The sequence below is a fragment of the Clupea harengus genome, chromosome 11 (genome assembly GCF_900700415.2).
Source record: "Clupea harengus chromosome 11, Ch_v2.0.2, whole genome shotgun sequence".
In the NCBI taxonomy this organism is placed as follows: Eukaryota; Metazoa; Chordata; class Actinopteri; order Clupeiformes; family Clupeidae; genus Clupea; species Clupea harengus.
In genome coordinates, this window is record NC_045162.1 from 13,478,433 (window position 1) to 13,499,377 (window position 20,945).

Here is a 20,945-nt window from a genome sequence, read left to right on the forward strand (position 1 = left end):
AGAGGCTCTCACTAGCCCTTTCATCTTTCCAAGGGTTCCTTTCCACACACATTTGTTTCTTGTTTTGTTTTAATCCTATCTCATCAATATGTTAGCATGATGATTTCATTATCCTCTGCCATGTACTATTCCCTAAATCACAGTCATGGTCATGAAAACCCCTGAAGGTCAAACAGCATTTTTTTTATTTTTTTTTTAAATCATATCTCATAAATGTGTTTTTGTTATGATATCGTCATCATAATCCTTATCATCATCATCCCTCGTGTACTCTCAAATCCCGAAGTCGAGGTCACCACAGCGTCTGAAGGTCAAACAGCATTGTGAACCTCATCGATTTACATGCGTGTCTTTGCTTTCTGCAGACACAGTGACATTGTGCCCATTGAAAGGGATGTTGTGGTGTCTGTGGCAATGTGGGTGTTCTTGGGTTTGCAGGGTTTCCTCTCTTAGTCCTGTTCATTGTGCTGATTACTAGAGCTGAGTCTTAACAGCAGATGTGCCTTCAGTAAGGTCTCATCCACTGTTTCCATATTAGACATGACTCAGGCCCCTCTGGGGTCTCTCATGTTGTGGTGTTGTGTCCCGTGCCTGCACTCACGACTCTGTTTGTCCCCTCGAGCAGGCCGTAGACGGGAGCTGAGCCCGTGGGAGAGCAGCATCGTGGACCGGCTGATGACGCCCACCCTGTCCTTCCTGGCCCGCAGTCGCAGCGCTGCCAGCGTGCTGGGTAACGGCAGAGACTCACGTCAGTACCCATCAGCCCCTGCTTCCACACCGCACACACACACCGCCATCTGTTACTAATCTTTGTGTTGTTGTTTTGTTTGTGTTTGTGTTACTCCACATGCAATGCGTTTAATTGAAAACGGTGTAGTGTGCAAGGACAAAATTGCTGGAGAATATAAACAAGTAATTTGATGTAGGATGTAGATTCTGAGCCCACACCAGAACAGAATAATGAGCTCAGATGAACCTCCTGTGGTAAGGATGTACTATAATCTGTGCATTAAGAGGGATAGCTTTATAGTCATTATGTAAATACATAATGTAATACACACATTGCAGGAGAGTAGTTATGCCATAGGTGGGCAGTCTGTATCCCATGAATAACATACTGAAGATTCTTAAGGTGGTAGTGTGGTGTGTTCCTAGCCCAGCATGCTTGTGGTTGTCATTAAACGTTAATGATGAGGTCCCTGTGGTCGGTGTTAACCTTTAGGTGTCTCTATTCCTCAACCTCCTCTCCTCCCCACAGAGTCTCCTCTTTGCCCTCGCTCGGCGTCCGCCAGTCCGCTGACCTTGTGCGCCCACCGGCCGCACCACCGCTGCTCCGAACGCTGGAGGGTCACCACCAGCACCCCCGACATCGCCCAGCGCGTCCCCCGACGCGACTCCACGCCTGTCAGTACCCAACCCACCGGCACTCTCTCACACACACACACATGCTCTTGGCCTTCTGGCCCGGACTCCTCTTCATTCATTATGAAAATGAATTCCCTATCAGGGATCAATAAAGCTCAACCTATCCTGACCTGTCAGGAATCAATAAAGCTCAAACTATCCTGTCCTATACTGCCTCATCCAATCCTGCCCTGTCCTATATGGCCCCATCATGAACAGTGTCACTGTAAAGGACTGATGTGGATGCGGGTTTTCATTTTCACCATCAACAGTCAACATCCTTTGACCCATAAAAGTGCTCTCTGTGCATACATTATCTTTCTAATATTTGACTTCATATGTATTATTTTGCTTTGCAAGTAATGGTGTTTCCTTGAGGAAATGCACATCTAGTTATCAAAATGTTGTTTGGCTTTGTGTCTTTGAAGATTGATAAAAGGAAGAAAGAAAAGAAGGACAAAGAGCGTGAGAATGAGAAAGAGAAAATCGCCCTGGCCAAAGAGAAGGTGCTGAAGAAGAGGCAGTCTCTACCCGCCATGAAGATCAGGAGTGGAGCCAGGTAATATGCCCAGTCACACACACTTAAACCCCACCGTAGGTCTTGTCTGAAGGAGTTTACCTTTATGCATGTCCTTCTGGAAGCAACTAAACATCTCCGCAATGATGACAGAGTTTCTGCTGTAGCATGTTGGCCACGTACTGAGTCATTATCATTTTAACACGGCCACTGAGTAGTTTGATTCAGAAGAGTCAAAGATAGGACCCAAATAAAACCCTAATAAAACTAAGGAAAAACAGCACCCTCTAGTGACTGACAACGTTAACTGACACTTGAGACTTGGTGACTACATCCAGCTGAAGAAGCGAAACACTAGCTGAAAAATGAGATCAAAGTTGCCAGAGGGAAGCCATGTTGTACAAACATCCACTAAGGCAGTGTAGGCTGTCGGTTAACAGCACAGTAAAAGAAAGAGACAGACGTCCACTTTAACAGAGTAGCCAAAGGCCTTATAATGTCCCTGGTGTAACCGGTCAGTTAAGGCCACAGTAAAAGAGAGAGACAGACATCCACTTTAACAGAGTAGCCAAAGGCTTTATTATGTTTCTCCCTTATAAAATCTGGTGTAGCCTGTTGGTTTAGGTCACATCCACTCAGACAGTCTAGCCTGTCGGTTAAAAGAGAGACAGTGTGTCCTCTCGTCTCTGGCAGTCAGGGCTGAGTGCTGGAGGCAGTCTAGTTCAGGACCAGTGAGGACGCAGGAGCACAGAGGGACAAGCTCATGGATATTTATCCACTGGAGTTAGCACTTAGCTCTCAGACAGCTAAAATGGACGAGAGTCGGACAGCCCTGACTCAGCAAAACCTGTTGAGTGGGAGAGAGATGAAGGAGACAGAAAGCCGAATAGAGAAAAAAAACCTGTGTGTGTGTGTGTGTGTGTGTGAGTCTAACTGAGAGCCAGAGAGAGTAAGAGAGTGAAGGAAAGGAAAAAAAAGAGGAGTGTTTCAAAACCTTGTGTGAGTGTGTGTGTCTTGAGAGACAGAGAGCAGGAGAGGGAGAGATAACTGTGCCAGCTTTTCAGTTGAGTAGGCAAGTTGAAGTTTATATTAATGGATCTTTTCCCTTAGAGCTCCTTCTGGGCGTGCCCGCTGCAGTGCCCCACAGCCTGGCGCACACACACACACACACACACACACACACACACACACACACACACACACACACAGCCCGCTCCGTCTGCCTTCCAGATTCAAGACTCGCCTCTGCTTAGCATTCACTTCACCTGCCTGATAGCAGCGCCGTCCACTCCGACTGCAGGCTGATCAGCTGCTGAATAACTGTGGCCTGTCAGCAGAATAATGAGCAGCAGAAGCTAACACGGTTGTGCATTTTAACAGGGTGAGAGGATGTCACTGAATTATGAATAGGAATACTGTTGAGCTCGTGCGTCAGTGCCAGTGCTAAGGAAGAAGGAGGAAAAACGTCAACAGCTCAAAGGAACCCCGCATGACTCGGGTGGAGGATAGAATAGACCACGCAGGAGGATGACGAGGTCATAACTGGGGGTTTATGAGCGAGCGGAGGGAGATCAAATATATGCCTTTCTTCATTCTGTTAGTCACTGAGGAGGAAAACTTCAGCCAAATGGGGCACATTTGGAAGTGGAGTATCTGCACTCTGTGCTCGAACTCTTAAATGTGGATATGGAGTGATTGAGTGTGTGAGTGAGTCAGTGTTTCTGCCTTCTCATATTGCTGTTGTAAACTGCATGACTCAGTAACCCTCTCCGCTCGTTTTCTCTCTCGCTCTTGTCTCTCTCTCTTCCAGTCCCAGTCCTCTGTCGCAACGAGCGGCGTCTCCGGCGGCCACGCCCAGAGGCAGGACGGCCTCGCCCAGCCCGGCGCCATCCCCGCGGGGCTCCTCCGCCCGTGCCAGCCCCTCCACCCCCAAGGCCCGGCCCAAACGGGCCAGCACTCCGGCCCGCATCAGCACCCCCCGCACAGCCTCCCCCGCCCCCATCGAGAGGGTCCGAGAGCCCCGCCGGCCTGCCACACCTGAGCCTAAGGGTAAGGAACCGCCACATCGACATGTTCACTCCTACCCTGATTTCATGCCTGATAGTCGATGCATACCTAATTTAATAATGCATACATAACTTAATAATGCATACAAATAACATTTGTTGGATGCTAAAGCTATTGGTAAAGCTCAATCCCAACAGGATTCTCCAGGACTCTTTCTAGATTATGTCCTACTGATCAGCGATGTTGATCAGCCGTTTTTAAACGCTGCACGCCTGGCTGGTGCCAATTTAGCGCTCTCTCTTTTAAGTGGTCTGTGGCCTGGCTGACTCTCTCTCCTTTAAGTGTCTTTAAGCGAACCCCAATGGAAGAACCCAGCCAGGACAGAAACAGAAACACAGACTCAAAGAGAAACCTGGCAATCTCAGTCTGTGCCCATCTTTAAACGGTTACAGCCTTTAGGGATTAGCATCTCGGCTAATTAGCCATGACATAGAAGGCAGCCTGTTTAGTGAATTAAGCCTTCTTCTACTGTCTGCTAGGAGCTTGAGACAGAACTGAAGACTGCCTTAATTATAGCAATTCACTTTTCCCCTGCCTGATCAAAGCACACACACTCACAGTTTTGGTACCAATCAGCACCTAAGGAAACACTTTCATTTTTCACTGTCACTGCTTTCACAGTCCCTCCAGCCCCCGTCAGCAACAACTAATTAATATAAATGTTTCGACAGCCGAGGTGTTCTATGCTGCGAAAGAGGAGAGTGTTGTACTTAGTGTAGAGAGTTGTGTGTGTGTGTGTGGTTGTGTGTGTGGGGCAGGCTGAGAATCAGCTTGTTCCATCATTTAGTTCCCCAGCTCACTACAAACGCCTCTTTGTTCCCTCGCTCTCTGCCCCCTCCGTCTACTCCCCCTCTCTCTCTTCATCTGGACTCAGTTATCTCTCTCCTTCCCTCTCTGTCTTCAACTCTTTTTCTCTCCCCTGTTTCTCATCCTGTCTTCATTTATCTTGTCGGTTCTGTCACTTTACCTTCCCCCTCCCTCCCCAGCCCTTCTTCACACTCGCTTTTCCGTCTTCCCCCCATCAGGAGCCTCCCCTGTTCCCTCCATCGTCGTGTCCTCCGCTCCCGTCACGGCACCTCCTCCTCCCGCAACCACCACCTCCGTTGCGTCGTCTGCAGCAGCCGCCGCCACGTCGCCGGATCCTGGCCGATCCCAACCGGCTCCCCCCGCCGCTGTCTCGGCATCGTCGGCAGTCCCGACACCCACTCCAGCTGCGGTGGCCTCCCCGGGCAAGCCCATGGCGGGCACCAACAATCCAGAGGAGGCGTCCCGCATCCTGGCCGAGAAGAGGCGGCAGGCCCGCGAGCAGAGGGAGAGGGAGGAGCAGGAGAAACTCGAGCAGGATGAGAGAGAGAGGTCAGTGCTCCAAATACACACATTGCAGCAGAAATACGTGGAGAGAGAGGGAGAGGAGGAGAGAGAGAGACAAACAAAAGCGGTGAAAATGTTGGAGATGGATTGACATCTAGCTGGTGTGGTTGGCAGAGAGGTCAGTACTTCACAAACACTCAAAGCAACAGGAAGAGAAGGCGAGAGACAAGACGGAGAGAGAGACGGAGCGAGAGAGATATAAAAGGAATATTAGAAGATGTAGCAATAGCTAGAGAAAGGAGGCGAGTGAGAGAGGCAGTTTGATTGACAGTCATGCCATCTGTCATTGTATCATGACCTTTCCCCTCTCTTTTTGACACAATGTGGAAAGGTGAGCTCTTCTCTTTGTAAAACAAAAGCTGCCATTATGTGGTCACACTTCCTCTTACAAAATCAACACATCTGTGTATAAAATCCTCTCTGAGGTCAGGTTGGTCACATGAGAAGTGACTGAAAATCTTTTTATGAGATGATACATTCATTTCTGAAAGGGGAAAACAGTACAGAGTCTGTTGAATGCCCCCTCTGAACTGCACTCGTGAACATACACAAGTCTAATGCTTGCACCCCTCCTTCCACCAACCCCCCCCATGCACTTACGAGCTAGGGGTGAGAATCAACAGCTTCATCCTTGCGGCTTCGCTTGCCGACGCCTCGTGGTTGATATGCAATAAAGACAGGTGCGAAACAGTAAAAGTGTGTTTCCCTCCGGCCAGTGGTCCCTCTGCTGCACAGGCCAGGCCCTCACAGGCCCTCACAGGCCCTCATGCCGAGCTGTGAATTCATGCGAAAGCAAACACCCCGTCTGTCACCCAGCCAGGGGGGCCCACGCAGCACCCACGTCACACAGCCTATAGCCGAGTGATGTTTCCATCAGCAGTTGGATGCATGGGTTGGGTATGTACATGTATGTGTGTACGTGTGTGATTCTGATCCCCTGAGCTAGGCCAAGAAGCTAAGCCTAGAAACAGGACTCCCCCCTCCCACACACGAGCGCGCACACACACACACACACACACACACACACACAGACACACACACACACACACACACACACTCAAACATGCACATACCATATCAACACCCCATGGCCAGTGGAGAAAGATCCCCCAGCTCCATGCAGGAGGGAGTGCCAGTCTATTGTGAACCACCCCACCCCCCCCCCCCACACACACACACACACACTATGTTGGCATTTATTTATATCAGGTTGGCAGCTGAGGGTGTGCTGATTCCATGTCTACGTGCCCGCCCACCCCGACACGCACACACATGCACACCCATACACATACACACACACACTCTCTTCTCGGGATGACTCTTACCTTTTAAAAATACGTGTCGTGACCTTGCTGATTAAATCCGGTACGAATGTTTCCATGAATGTTGATGACAAGAAGAGGAGAACTGTGTCAAGGAAGAGTTAGAGGAGAACTTTTTCAAAGAGAGAAAGTTTACAAGACCTCCTAACCCCGGGGCCTTAAAGGTTAAACGCTAATAGATTTTATGAGTGAGTATGCAAGGATTGAATGGCACAGTCATCCCTACTTAACGAGGAATTGGTCTGGTCAGTGAATAACCGGAATTAACGTTACGCAATCGCGTTCGTTGCATGGCAACTCGCTGGAAACAAACACCGGTCAAAGTCAGTGTTTGACCTTTCCCTGTAGTTGTTCTAAGCTTAATAACTGATAATCAATCAATACGCGCATCTGACAGCTTCACCATGGGCTGCCAGGCATTACAACTATTTGTTTTCACCAAGTTTTGCGGGATATGACGTTGCATCAACCAATATCCTCTGTTGCTAAGTAGTGGATATGGAGAGCGTAGGGCGTGTGGCTACATTAGAGTTATATTATAGTTACCGTATATTATAGTCATATTAGAGTTTGGTGCCCTGACATACGGGGATTGGGCTGTGAGAGAAGTCAAGAGATTGGTAGCAGGTCATGGGTGAACCGATCATCTACATCAGTTGTGTTGGAGGCAACATGTGATTGGTCTTTCCCATCCATGTCAAAAGTTGGGATCAGCATGGGGAACTGGGATGTGGGTGAATATAAAGATATTAATAGGTGTGTGTGTGTGTGTGTGTGTGTGTGTGTGTGTGTGTGTGTGTGTGTGTGTGTGTGTGTGTGTGTGTGTGTGTGTGTGTGTGTGTGTGTGTGTGTCCAGGGTGCTACGTGAGGAGCGTGCTGCAAGGGAGGTGGAGGAGAGTAAGCTCAGGGTGGAGGAGTCACGTCTGATGGCTGAGCAGCAGAAGCTGCGCGACGAGGAGGAGCTTCTCCTTCAGGAGAAGGAGGCGCAGGAGAAAGCACGTGTGGAGCAGGAGGAGAATGAGAAGCTCCAGAAGCAGGTCAGTGTGGAGGATGCACATACACACACACACACACACACACACACACACACACACACACTGCAAACTACAGCATACACACTGCAATACACAACAACAAGACTACAATACTCATTCAATGCAATACTGATACTACAAATACATCCTACAATTGGCAACCAGAAGGAACCAGACCACAATACCCATAATACCTATATCCTGTTACAGATGTTGCCATTTAAATTCAGTTATGTAGAAAGTTATTCAATGCAGAAGTACGTGTAGTACAACATGACATGAATTTCTTCAGTGCTTGGGATGGATCCATTGCTAGCATGATTTAACAATTCAAACAAATCACACACACACACACACACACACACACACACACACACACACACACACACACACACACACACACACACACACACACACACACACACACACACACACACACACAAAGAGAGAGGGAGCACAATGAGTGCATCCCTACACAGTGCATTTCCCCTCCGGCGAATCCATAATTGGTAGGAACAGCAGACAGACGGTGTATGTCATCACCCCAGCCCTCCTCCACGCTGTCTGTGGCTTGGCTTGTTGTGGTTGTACCCTCCGCCGCTGTGAGGCTTTGTCCTATTACACAGTAGTTTGGGTCTGACCTCATTCTTTTCTCTATTCCACTTTTAAAACTAATTTTCCAACTCGTCATCTTGAAGCGTCACTGTTTGTTCCACTGACTGCAGTATCATTTGGCTCATGTGTATATATTCATAGCAGCCGGAGTTAGTCATTTAACTGTGGCTTGGGGTGATGACTTTCTCTAAAATAAACATCGGCTATTTAACTTCAGGAGGAAGGTTTTCTGTGTTTTTTTAGCATTGAGTTTGGGCAGTGGTCAGGATTATCTGAAGCAGTCTTAAGTCACAATGATGCAGAACACTTCTTGATCTTCAGGGAAACTGCAGGCCATGGTTAGGAAAAACTGAAGCCTTGTGTAACATCCTGTGGCCAGCAACTGTAGCTGTGCTGTTTTATCTCCCTCTAGTGGCAGAAAATGTAATGAACTATTATCTCCAGTTTTACTTCGAAAAAGATTACACAGTTCTGCAGTGTTAGTTCATATCCCATGTCTATTTTGCATATTATGTTCTGTGACGTTCATTGCTTTGTGTGTGTGTGTGTGTGTGTGTGTGTGTGTGTGTGTGTGTGTGCACGCGTGTGTGTGTGCGCCAGAAAGAGGAGGCCGAGGCCAAGGCCAAAGAGGAGGCAGAGCGACAGCGCCTGGAGAGGGAGAAACACTTCCAGAAGGAGGAGCAGGAGAGACTGGAGAGAAAGAAGGTGAGACAAGCACCCTAATACTCACTGGTACACACACACACACACACACACACACACACACACACACACACTCTACATACACACAAACACTGACATCCATACACTGACACACACACATACCCACACACTCTACATACACTCACACACATACACATACTCACACACATACCCACACTTACACACACTCTACATACACTCACACACATACTCATACACATACACTCACATACATACCCACACTTACACACACTCTACATACACTCACACACATACTCATACACATACACTCACACTAATACACACACTTTACACACTGCCATAACAACCTTCACCCCCCGTACCACACACATTCACACACATTGCGGATAAGCACATTCACACAATCACATAACACACATTCACAAACCTGGGGCGTGATCACACCCACACACACACACACATATGTGTACACACACACACACACACACACACACACACATGCCGCACACCACAATGGAGACACACCCTGAGCAAGTAACACACATCCACACAGAACAGCCGTTGCACAACTGATTTCAACTCCACAATAGACCCATTAGCTTTGATACCACGCAGCGGATTAAACCAAAAGTCCAACTGTGATTCTATGCACCGCACCGCACGCCTCGGTTAATAAGGACATGAGAGGAGAATAATACGCAGCCGTAAAGTTGGAGCACACATTGTTCCTCCATCGCTGAGGCGGCGGCGCACTTCTGGGGCAGGAGATGAGTCACAGGCCCCCTCAGCGGAGGTCCCCTGCGGTCCGGAGCGTGAATCCAGACCAGAGATGCGGAGAGGAGACAGCTGTGTTTTATATCCCACACTGGGATAGGAGGAGGGATGGGGGAGGCTGGAAAGGAGCGAGCCGGAAGGGTGGAGATGAAGTTGTGTGTTTTATAGACGATGTTGACCAATATTGACAGAAATTGGTCAAAATGAGTGTAACCTTCTCAAAAGCAGTTTAGGAAGGGCATACATGGGACTTGTTTACTCTTGTTGGTTGTGTACTTTGAGGCAAGGGGCATGGTTCTGAGTCAAAGAGCTTACGGTTAACTTAAAACTTAAGTTCAGTTTTTTAAGTTTAGTGGTATAGTGAACTAAGAAGACTTAGTTCACTATATGATGCTTGATTAAGTGAATGATGAAGCATTTCTCCTCAGTTCCCCCGGCCTGTCCAGATAGCAGTTCTTCTTATCTCAACCCATGACTCCGGCACTGTCTGACCATAGGAACAGCGCGTCCTCTGTCGCTTTTCAACCCCCCCCCCCTTTATCAACTAGTCCTGCTGCTTTCCATCACAACAGGCCGTCTATCTGCTCCCAGGGCCCACTCCAGGGCCCCCTGGCCTCTCACACAGGGCCCGATCTGTCCTGAGCAGCCATAGGAAGCTCTGCATTGCGCCTATCCATCCGCCAGATCGATGGCGCTTTAATTAGAGGCAGCTTCCCAGGGACTCCAGGGGACTGGCCTGGCAATGGGGCTCGTTAGTGAAGCCAGCGGGGCCTGCTGTCGTTTAGCGTACAATAGAGATGGTTCCCACACAGGTGTAATGAGGGGGGTAATTAGCCCTCGTCAGGGTTGCAGTTGTCCTCCAGCGAACAGAAGGGCTGTGAGAGTCAGGGAGGAAATTAGAGAACAAGAGAAGTTAAAGAACTAAAGAGGTCAAACAGAAGAAGCTAAAAGAAAGTTCGTGTGTATGTCTGTGTGTGAGTGTCGTGTGTCTGTGTGTGTGTGTGTGTGTGAGTGAGTGAGTGAGTGAGTGTCTATTTGTGTGTGTAACTGCATGTGTGTTTTGTGCCCATGTGCAAGTGTGTGTGTGTATATACAGCATCTGTCTGCATGTATGTGTATACATGTGCGTGTGTGTGTTCTCATGTGCGGGAGAGGTTTCGTGGGAATGAGCAGTTCATGTGGAATGCTAGCAGCATTCTCTCTTACTCACTCACACGCACACACACACACACACAGTCACCACCAGTCTGACTCACTCTCTCTGCTTCTGTTTTTATTTCACTGCAGCGTCTGGAGGAGATCATGAAGAGAACACGCAAAACAGACGCCGCTGCAGACAAGGTAGCCACCCCTCACAATCAGCTCCAGCTCAGAGACTTTAGCTCCAGCTCCTACACTTCTGACTACCTTAGACGGGTTCTGACTGCATGTCTTTTGAACCGCCAGCTAGTCTAAGAGTAGACGTGTAAATATTTCTCCCTCCCGTTGCAGAAGGACACCAAGGCGCCCTCACCACCACCGGTTAATGGCAAAGAGGCCAAACCAGACCTGGAGAGCACCAAAGGTGAGACACACCCTCTGGCCTCTTCGTCTGGGCTCACGAAAGCTGACTCTGGGTTCAGTGATAAAAAATACAAACAGTCTGCATAGTGTGTCTATGTGTTCCCAGGATGTCCCTGAGTGAGTTATTTTTAGACAGTAAGTGTTTTTAAAAAACGGGCGTTTCTTGGCCTGCCATTTGAGGCCGGTTGTTTTCTTTGGCTTGCGCTCACGCCCAAGGCCAGGAGCCATGTCTCCCTCAGCATCTCCCTTCCTCACCAGAGCGGCATCTCACCACTACTAATGCAGCGGGTGTAAACAGCCGGGGACTTGCTTTGGTTAACTCTCCCAGGCCTCAGACTCCTTATTTCTCTTTCTCTCTATAGTCCCTCTTCTCTCTCTCTCTCTCGCTCGCTCGCTCGCTCTCTCTCTTTGTTATGTATTTGGGCTGAGGATAATTTAGCCTGTTTTACAATGAATCAGCATTTTCCCAGTCTTTGGACATGGCAGCATCCTCTTCCTGACTCATAAGCCAGCTATGGCCTGAATCACCCCTTTGGGCCTCAGATTTGGACTGCTTGTTTGTGTGTATGAGAGAGAGTGTGAGAAAGGGCGTTGTGTGTGTGTGTGTGTGTGTGTGTGTGTGTGTGTGTGTGTGTGTGTGTGTTTTTGTGTGGATGTGCTAGAGTCTGGCTGCATTGTGGAGCCAAGACTGCATGCCATGTTCTACCATTAGGAGGAAGAGTGAGAACAGCATTCGTTGGATCTGTCCCCTCTTTGTGGTACTATTCCTCTTTTGTTCTCTCTCTTGCCCTCTTTTGTCTTTCTGTCTCCCTGTGTCTCTGTCCGTGTCCATCTCTCACTCTTCCTCTCGGCTCAGTTCAGTCCATTTGATTTGCGTTTCAAAGCCACAATGTAGCATTGCCAAAGCAATGAGGTGCATGGGATAGAACCAAAGCCAAGAGCAAAAATAACATCTGCGTATGTGTCTACATGTGAATTTTACACACACACACACACACACACACGCACACACACACGCGCACACACACGTGCACACACACACGTGCACACACACACACACACACACACACACACACTGATCTCTGTTTATGAGCTAATTTTGTAAGGCTCTCCGTATGGCTCCATCAGAGGGTCTGTGTGTAGAGGCCTGTGTCTGTGCCATCCATGCCAGGTGGAGACACTAGTCTGCACCAGAGTGACAGCAAAGTACCAGGATGTTGGCATGGGCCTCCTACTGTCTGATGCCTTTCACATGGCAGCTCCTGTCAGAAAGGGAGAGAGAGGGAAAAAGAAAGGAAGCGCGAGAGAGAGGGAAAGAGGGAATGGGAGAGAGGGGGAGAAAGAAAGGGAGAGAGATTGAGGTAAAGAGGGAAGGACAGAGACAAAGAAAGAGAGAGGGAAAGTGGAGATACTGACGGTGTGAAATCAGAAGAGACAGACAGACAGACAGACACAGACAACTGTGAAAAGAGCAGCTGGAAAGCATGAAGTAATATTTGAGTTCATAAGTTGCTTCCATCCAGAGTGTGCTGTTGTGCCATGGCCATCACACGTCTGCGCCACATTAATGTCTTCCTGCGGTGTCCTTTAGCCATGGGCCCCAATCAGTCGCCCAGTCTGAGGACTGTCAGCGGCCGCCTGTAGGGACACAGAACACCCTTGTTTCTTAGGCCCTTTGTGTGTTCTGTCTGGATTGGGTAACATTTGCATATGGAGGCTTCTAGATTTGGAGGGAGTCCTTTCCTTGTTCTCATTTCTTGTGAAGGATGTTGGTTGTTTAGCGTTTCTTTTTCATTCATGTCTTTCTTTCCTCCTTCCTTTTCCTTTCTACCTTTTTCTTTGTTTCTCTTCTCTCTCTCTCTCTCTCTCTCTCTCTCTCTCTCTCTCTCTCTCTCTCTCTCTCTCTCTCTCTCAGCTGCAGCTGACTACCAGCCAATCCCAGATGTGACTCAGCAGGAGCAGCAGCCCCTGAGCCGCCCCAACGACAGGTAAACAAGACGTGCTTGACCTCCCATCCAATCAAAATACTTGATCAAAATGTGTGTGTGTGGGTGCATGTGCGTGTTTATGCGTGTGGGCTCATGCATGAGCAGAGGAGGGTAGACCACCGTGGTGAATTTGACTAAATGGCTCAAACCCAAACTGGATGGCCCACTAATCAAGGATTCTGCGGGTCTGCGCTTTCACCAACCCACACGGAAAACCCTGCTGACATCCTGAAATTCTCAAAAGGAGAATTTTGAACAGATGGGAATATTGCTGAAACTCAAACAATCCGGTCTTGTGGTGATGGCCACTTTTGATATTGAGAACTGTGTTATTACTCAGAGACAAATGAGTCTTTCCCACTCAAAAGCTACCACTCCAGACTCCACCGTGACAGTCGCTAGTCTCAGTGTCCAGATTCTTAATATATGGTAATAAATATGCTTATATAACCACTGTTAATAACATTACCTCCATTGCATGTGAAGCGTGAAATAACTAAACAAAAAACGTTTTAAGATGGGCGCCCGTCCTTTTTAAGCAGAGCTCCTTTTGAGCAGCTCCCAGGAACTCCTTTTGACCCACTTCAGTATTCTGCGTCTAATTATTCACCAAAGCCAAAAGTCAAAATTCATTACTTGCTTTCATGCATAGGATCGAGTTATTCCCCTCCTTGTTTCAGATCCTAGCTAATGCCCAGAAGTGATCAGGACTCGTTACTCTCTCTGCCCCATATTACCATCCTCAGTTCCTCAGACTAGTTGCCCCTATCTGCCCCATATGCCCCGCCCCCCCCCCCATCAGCTCCTCAGACTCATTGCCCTATCTGCCCCCCCAGCTCCTCAGACTCATTACTCTATTTGCCCCATATGCTCCCCCTCAGCTCCTCAGTGGTGAATGGAGTCCAGCCTGCCAAGCACGAGAATGGCCTGTCAAGCAAGGGAGAAGCCACCCACTTCGAGGAGATCATCCAGCTCTCCAATCACTGCGGAAGCAACGGCAGCGGGCAGGAGAAGTCCGAGAGTGACATTCCTCACGAGCCAATCCTGGCCTTTGAGAGTGGGGAGAGCTTCCTGAAGAAGGCGGGCCCTATGAAGCCTCAGCATGTTGCAGGTAATTCACAGCCAAACTAGAGACTTCGCTGATTCACCACAATTGACCGATCCGAAGTCCCACCCCCCTTAGTTACTGATGCTATGTCGGACTAGCTTAGTTGGACTAGCTTGATAAACATGACCATGTTCTGTTTAGCCAGGTGCCGCCGTGTGTATTAGATTAGATTCCTGGGCGTCAGGCAATATAGCTTCAAGAAGCCGACAGCAAGGACTACAGTATGCGATGGAAGAATATATTTACAATATTAACTTTTATCAATAAGTCAAAACGCAAATTGAGGTCAAGTCATCCCGGTCTCAACGAAAATAAACAAGTTACCCTAGCACATAGCATAACAGGAAAGGGGAGTTCCGTTGGAGTCCAAGCTTGCTCAACTACTATCTGAGGACATAACGAAAGGAAGGGTGAATTATTTTTGATGATCCACAACTGCTGAGGAAAAATGTGGGCCCTTTACATTAGGTGTCTTTTTGTTTCAGTGTAGGGTCAGGGTAGGGGTTAGGGTTTGTCATATGTAGTAATATGGATTTCCTTGTGAAGGGCGTAATATTACTTAACTCTGCAGTATAAAGTGGGTCTTGCGTCTGACTGCCGTTTATGATCCTCCAGTCTCTCATGACTCTGCAGCTGGTTGTGGAGCTGATGTGGCCCTGGTGTGGTAGACACCTCAGGGTGGAGATCTGTCCCATAGTTAGCCGCTGTGTTGGGAGTCCAAGCCTTACGTAACTTTAAGACACTTGAGGTATAAGGTTGCTGTCCCTCCACAGGAGGGAATAAAAGAAGACGACGACGGCATGGCCAGAACAAACGGCTTTCACGAGTTAATATACACTAAGGTTTGGACTTGGCCATAGAAAGTACATAAATCAGGGTTCAGAGTGATCCTAAGCCAGTTGTTTTTTGGCAGACACCCAGCTGGGAGCAATGGGGAATGCCTGTAGATCACATGCATATGTTAGAGATCAGGGAAAGCACACAGCACACAACAGCACAGCAGCACATCACTTTGCTGCCTCTTGGCCTGAGCAATGGGAACCAAGCAGGAGCCATTTTTAGGCATTTTGAGATGACTGATCTGAGAATGCTGATATGGATCTCAGAGGGGATGAAAGTGTGTTTGTGTGTGTGTGGGTGGGTGGGTGGGTGGGTGGGTGGGGGGATATATCATCTCCTCAGACAAGACCCCAGACCGCATCCCGTCACGCATCTGACTTCTCACATTAGGGGCCGGGGACTCAGGGCGCCCCGTAAACTCAGCACCCCCTGTGGCGCCTCAGGGGGCTCATGGCGCTACTCTTGGCAGAGACGGCAGCCCCGGTCCTCACCTCACCTCACCTCACCTCTCCCCACCTGGCACTCTACCGTGGTGGTGGCGGCGGTGGGGAGGGCGGTTATAGCCGTCTAAGGTGTGCCCGTCTCTGTTGGGCCTGCGTGAGAGGTTTAATCCCTGAGAAGGGCTGAGGGGGTGGGGTGCTCCTCCAGTGGACTGCATACCAAGGAGAGGGTTGGGGTAATGGGGGTAATGGGGGCGAGAGGCTGCAAATGGGCCCTGCTGGGTTAAGGGTCTGTGTGAGAGAGAGAATGAGAGAGAGAGAGAATGAGAGAGAGAGAGAATATGAGAGAGAATGTAAAGTTGGAGAGGGTCAGGATGGGAAGATTGTGATAAGAGAGAGAGAGTGAGAGTGAGATGGACTGAAGGAGTGAAGGTGAAGATGGGTCTTCTGGAGTTTCTGACAGCTTGGACAGCGGAACTCCGGCCGCCTGCTATGCACTACATTCTGGGAAGTGTGGCAAGGAGACCTGACCCCAAGAAGCTAGGTCTAGAAACAGGACTCCCCCTCCCACACACGAACGCACACACACACACACACACACACACACACACACACACACACACACACACACACACACACACACACTGCCCAACCACAAGCACCTACTCTCACCCCCACATCACTTCTCGTACAGCAAAGCCTCCTGCTGCCAGCATGGTCAGCATTACACACACACACACACACACACACACACCTGCTCGCCTGCAGACAGCCTTCACTCGAGTCATAAATCACTTCTAGAGCAAACACAGAAGGGTCAGGCCCTCTTGCCCTCTCCCCCCATAGGGTTGCTTAGCAAACCAACATTTTTAATCAGGCACACACACACACACACACACACACACACACACTCACACACACATTCCCCACCCCCCCCTGCATGTCTCTTGCACCGTTAATCCCTCTCCCTCAGTGCCCATGTATGGTGGCCTGATAGTGTATCAAGCCCGCAACCTTATAAAAACCGGCGGTATGCGAATTATACGATGTAACCCCATCAATGGCTCCATGTTGATTTCGAGAAATATTTGAGCCGGGCTGGGGGCTTAGAGCGAATGCGAGTGACACGACAGGTGCTGCCGTCAGTCTGGGAGAGCGCGGCTGTGTCGGCCTCATCTGCGAGGTGCCATTTTTACTTGGGGCCGCGTCAGAGATCTTAACAGGCCCCTCACCGCCGGCCCCAAACTCCTTAAGCAGACGCAGCCCCCTGTGCTAATCTTCTAATTGAACCCTGAAACGCCGTAGCTCACGGCAGTTAGCGTGCGCGACTGACAGAACCGCTATTACATCAACCCAGATTCCCTGTAAACGCATTTTGATGTAACACACAGACTACAAACAGCCTTACACTGCCACATAAAAAGATAGTGTGAGAAACCCACTCCTCCTGAACTATCACCTCACTCAAAAAGACGTATGATGCATCAGGGGATACATTTGCACTAAAGATTTTCTGAATGTTGACTGAATGTTGACTGAATGTTGACTGAATGAGGGGACATGTGTGGCCAATGAGCAGTAATAATATGTCAGCCAAAAGTCAGTTTGATGGCAGTGGAGATGCTTCTGATACAGCAGATTATGCTGTAAATCATATTGCATTTGTCAGTGTTAAAATAAAACTGTTTGTGTTCAGTTGACCTGAGGTGTTTTTGTGTTTCTCTCTCTCTCTGCAGAGGTGCTGTGAGGAGTGAGAGGCCTCTACGCAGGATCCTGACACACCCAGTGCCCTCAAACCCCAGCTTGTCAGAGGGACTATCGGTCTCTCTCACTCTCTTTCTTTAATGCTCTCTCTCCCGCTCTTTTTCTCCCTCTAACCCTTTCTCTGTCTTTCTCTCTCTCTCTCTCTGTCTTTCTCTCTCTCTCTCTCTTTCTCCTCTCTCTCTCTTTGAGCACACTGTCCTGTGCCAAATCAAATCACATTACTGCTTTTTAAGATTGTACAAAGAACAGCCACACTTCATCCTCCCCCACAGACACAAATGTCTGAGAACCACCACACTCATCATTGGCTCTCAACCAACCCCCCCCCCCCCACACACACACACACACACTCAGACAACAGTGGAGGAAGTGAGGGGAGAGAGGTCACCAAGAGTTGCCACGGTCATTAGCAACTACAGACAACAACTGCAACAGATAACATGAAAATGTACAGACCACCAATGACGACTACATTCATAAGAAGACACAGTGTAGTTGAGAGCTCCTCACGAGACCTGAGCTTGCACCTTAAAACAGACAGTGCCATCTTCATTTAGAAAGCAATGGAAGAAAAAGTGTAAGATATTGAGTGGGTGGGTGGGTGGGGGGGGATATTTGACATTCATAATGAAATGCTGTCTGTCTGATTCTACAGTGCTGTGAGCTGAAGAGAGGGGAACATTGGTTATTTCCATTCATTTTTTTATGTTTAGTTATTTAAGTTGAAAAAAGAAAATGTAACTATCGGGTACAGCTGTTTGTGAATATTGTAAATGGATCTCTGTGCGCAGGACTTATGAAGAATGCAGTCCAGGATTAAAATGGTCTTTATATAGAGATTGCAGCTTGCAAAGGTTTTATGAAAGGGAGACTTGGGTCTGCAATACATTGTTTTACTATTCAGAAGGCCTTCACCGGACTATCAATGAAAATGTCTTGTAATTGGCCAGCATTGTTACAATTACACATTATCCCTTTTTTGGTATACATACTGAAAGCATGAATTGATTCCCAACCCCTTACCAAATTCATGAGTTGGAAAAAAAGTGTTGTTTATTTTTAAAGTGTTTTTGTTACTTTTTTTTTCTTGGTTGTGCACCAACTAGCAAAGGATTCCATTTACCCCATGATCACAAAGTGCTTTCTGATGTCCTGTAGCGTACCCCCCCACCCCAAACACACATTACAGTATAGCTAAAGGATCCATGGTTTGCCACAGTCTTCTCTGAAGCAGACATGTACCATGGCTGATACCTGGGGACATTTATGCAGCCTTTTGTTTGAATATGCAAACACTGGGATTGGTCAGATGGAATGTAAACTCTCAGATGGAGGAGTGTGTTTGTAGGCCAAGAAGAAATCACGGATGGACTGGGCCTTAATGATTCTCTTTAAATGAGCTTGGCCGGGGCTTTGAAACGGAATGTATAACACTGGTCTCCTGGTCTCCTATCAGAGGGTAGTTTTATCAGAAATATGAAAATAAAATGTAAGCATGACATGCCATAGTCTTCACTGAAACCCCACAGATTCTCAGATGTATTTGCAAAAGCAGTGTGTGTGTGTGTATGCTATAAATATATTTTGTGTGTCGGAGGGTCCCACTCGAAGTCTATTAAAGAAAAAAAGAAGTTGTTGTCCAGACGTCTCTTCTGATTTATCTCATCCGTCACCGCTACAGTCTGTCCTTGGAAACCAGTGCAGTTCTATGTATTATTCATCAGATAATGCCACACAATTGAAACTTCTCCCTAAAATGGGCTGGCAGTAAGTGCAGTTTGCTTGAGGCTGAGTCGTCTGTTCTAGTGTGCTTTCTTTTCCACTGATCAATGCCCCTTGAAGCTCCCCATCATCCATCTCCAATAAGAACCCGGTGTATAACTTCATCTCCTCATTACTTCCCATTGCAGTGTGTTCTCAGTGGACGGTAGACATTTACACTTAATCATTCTGCACTCAGTAAAGTGTATATTTTGGTAGCATGTGACCCTGGGAGTTGAACCCATGACTTTGATGATGAGAACCTCTACTTCCACTGTTTCCCAGTAGAGACATTATTCTCCCAAACTTGAGAGTGTGGGTCCAGCTTTAAGGTTGGAATATGGGTCCCCTGTGTGTGCACCCTGTCTTTAGATAGCAGGGGGGTGGATGCCGCATAGCACTCTCCCCGTCCGTCGCTGTGTCCTGGCGTTCTTGTGGTGATGTGCCGCTGGCACCAGCTTTGAGAATGTGGCATGTGAGCGGAGTAAGGAGCTGGATTTATGTTCCAAAGCGATCATCGCATGGGACGCTTCATTCCTGCTGGAGACACTTGCAAAACAGTGATACAGAGCTGTGTGTGTAAATCCTGAAGGTGTCATTTTCGGTTTTATCTCTGCCATTCCATTTTCAATAAGCACCCACCACCTGTCACATTAATGAGCTGCTTGACATTTAATTTATCGGTTCCTTATTTACCATGGGTTCCATGGCACCAGGCCCTCTTCTGCATTCGGGCCATAAACTTGGCAGCTCAAACCTCTCTGGGACGCCGTGTTCTGGGTCTGCTGCTGCACAGTGAGTCAGTGCATCCACACCAGCAGGGGGCAGCACCACAACACCGAGGCATCCACACAACCGCAAAAGATCCAGTTTCTCATCCTCCCCCCCTCCAGTTTGGGGATGGGAGAAACTTTCTCTCCTGTCTCCCGCTGCCAAAATATACAGGCAGCTGAGCCTGAGTGGAGAGAGAGGGGAAGGAGAATGTGAAGTGCTGAGATAAATGTAAGTATATATGAGTTTTATTTTAAGACGTATCATTCTGAGCTCAGGGGCATTATTCAGCAGCTGGATCAAGATCACAGAGGAAATTGTAGGGTCTGTTACCGTTTTTGTATTGTTGCCGTAGTGATTAGTGCACCGTGTGCACTGCCAGAAGTGTTGCCATGAGGGCGGGGGGACGGCGGTGGGACGGGGTGAAGCGGGGTCTATTTTTAGGTGAGTGTCAGCAACCAGTGAGTAATGGAGGCCTGGTGATGCCAAGGTGCTGAATTAACTCGCAGAGAATGATGGTTTGGAGAGGGGCGGGGGAGGGGGGGTTGGGCAGGGTAGAGTAGAGTAGAGAGCAGGAAAGAGAAGAGAGGGGGGGGGGGGTCAAGATTTACGAGGGTCTGACAAATGCTGCACAGGACAAAGGCACCGTCAATCACAGCATCGCCTGTCACTCATGCACTCTTAGAATGACAGAAGTGGCTGATAGTGCTGCGCCCAGGAACACTACGTCTTTGATCTGGAGTTCATCATGTCCTCTAAGACGACTCCGCTCTGCCCATGGCAGCTGCTGTTTCCATGTGCACCCCCGGCCATAGATTACACTCTTGCTAATGTGCTGAGGCTGCCCCATAAAGACACAAATGTCATTGTGAGCACTCCACTCGTTTCCAGTCAACACAGGTGATTTAAGCCCTATCTCTTC

General features: G+C 48.4%; 1 protein-coding gene across 4 annotated transcripts in view; it reads left to right on the top strand.

Moving 5' to 3' along the window:
* map7d1a (MAP7 domain containing 1a) overlaps positions 1-19,122 on the top strand; it is a 61,707-nt gene extending 42,585 nt beyond the window's left edge. For all 4 annotated transcript variants that reach the window (XM_031577112.2, XM_012825173.3, XM_012825182.3 and 1 more), the window contains 12 exons: positions 626-748; positions 1,259-1,404; positions 1,833-1,963; positions 3,732-3,970; positions 5,014-5,344; positions 7,538-7,718; positions 8,931-9,035; positions 11,076-11,129; positions 11,280-11,352; positions 13,267-13,339; positions 14,221-14,450; positions 17,464-19,122. In XM_031577112.2, the coding sequence (XP_031432972.1) occupies positions 626-748; positions 1,259-1,404; positions 1,833-1,963; positions 3,732-3,970; positions 5,014-5,344; positions 7,538-7,718; positions 8,931-9,035; positions 11,076-11,129; positions 11,280-11,352; positions 13,267-13,339; positions 14,221-14,450; positions 17,464-17,474 (1,697 nt within the window). In that variant the 3' untranslated portion in view covers positions 17,475-19,122. The remainder of the gene's footprint in view (positions 1-625; positions 749-1,258; positions 1,405-1,832; positions 1,964-3,731; positions 3,971-5,013; positions 5,345-7,537; positions 7,719-8,930; positions 9,036-11,075; positions 11,130-11,279; positions 11,353-13,266; positions 13,340-14,220; positions 14,451-17,463) is intronic.
* The last annotated feature ends 1,823 nt before the right edge of the window (positions 19,123-20,945 follow it).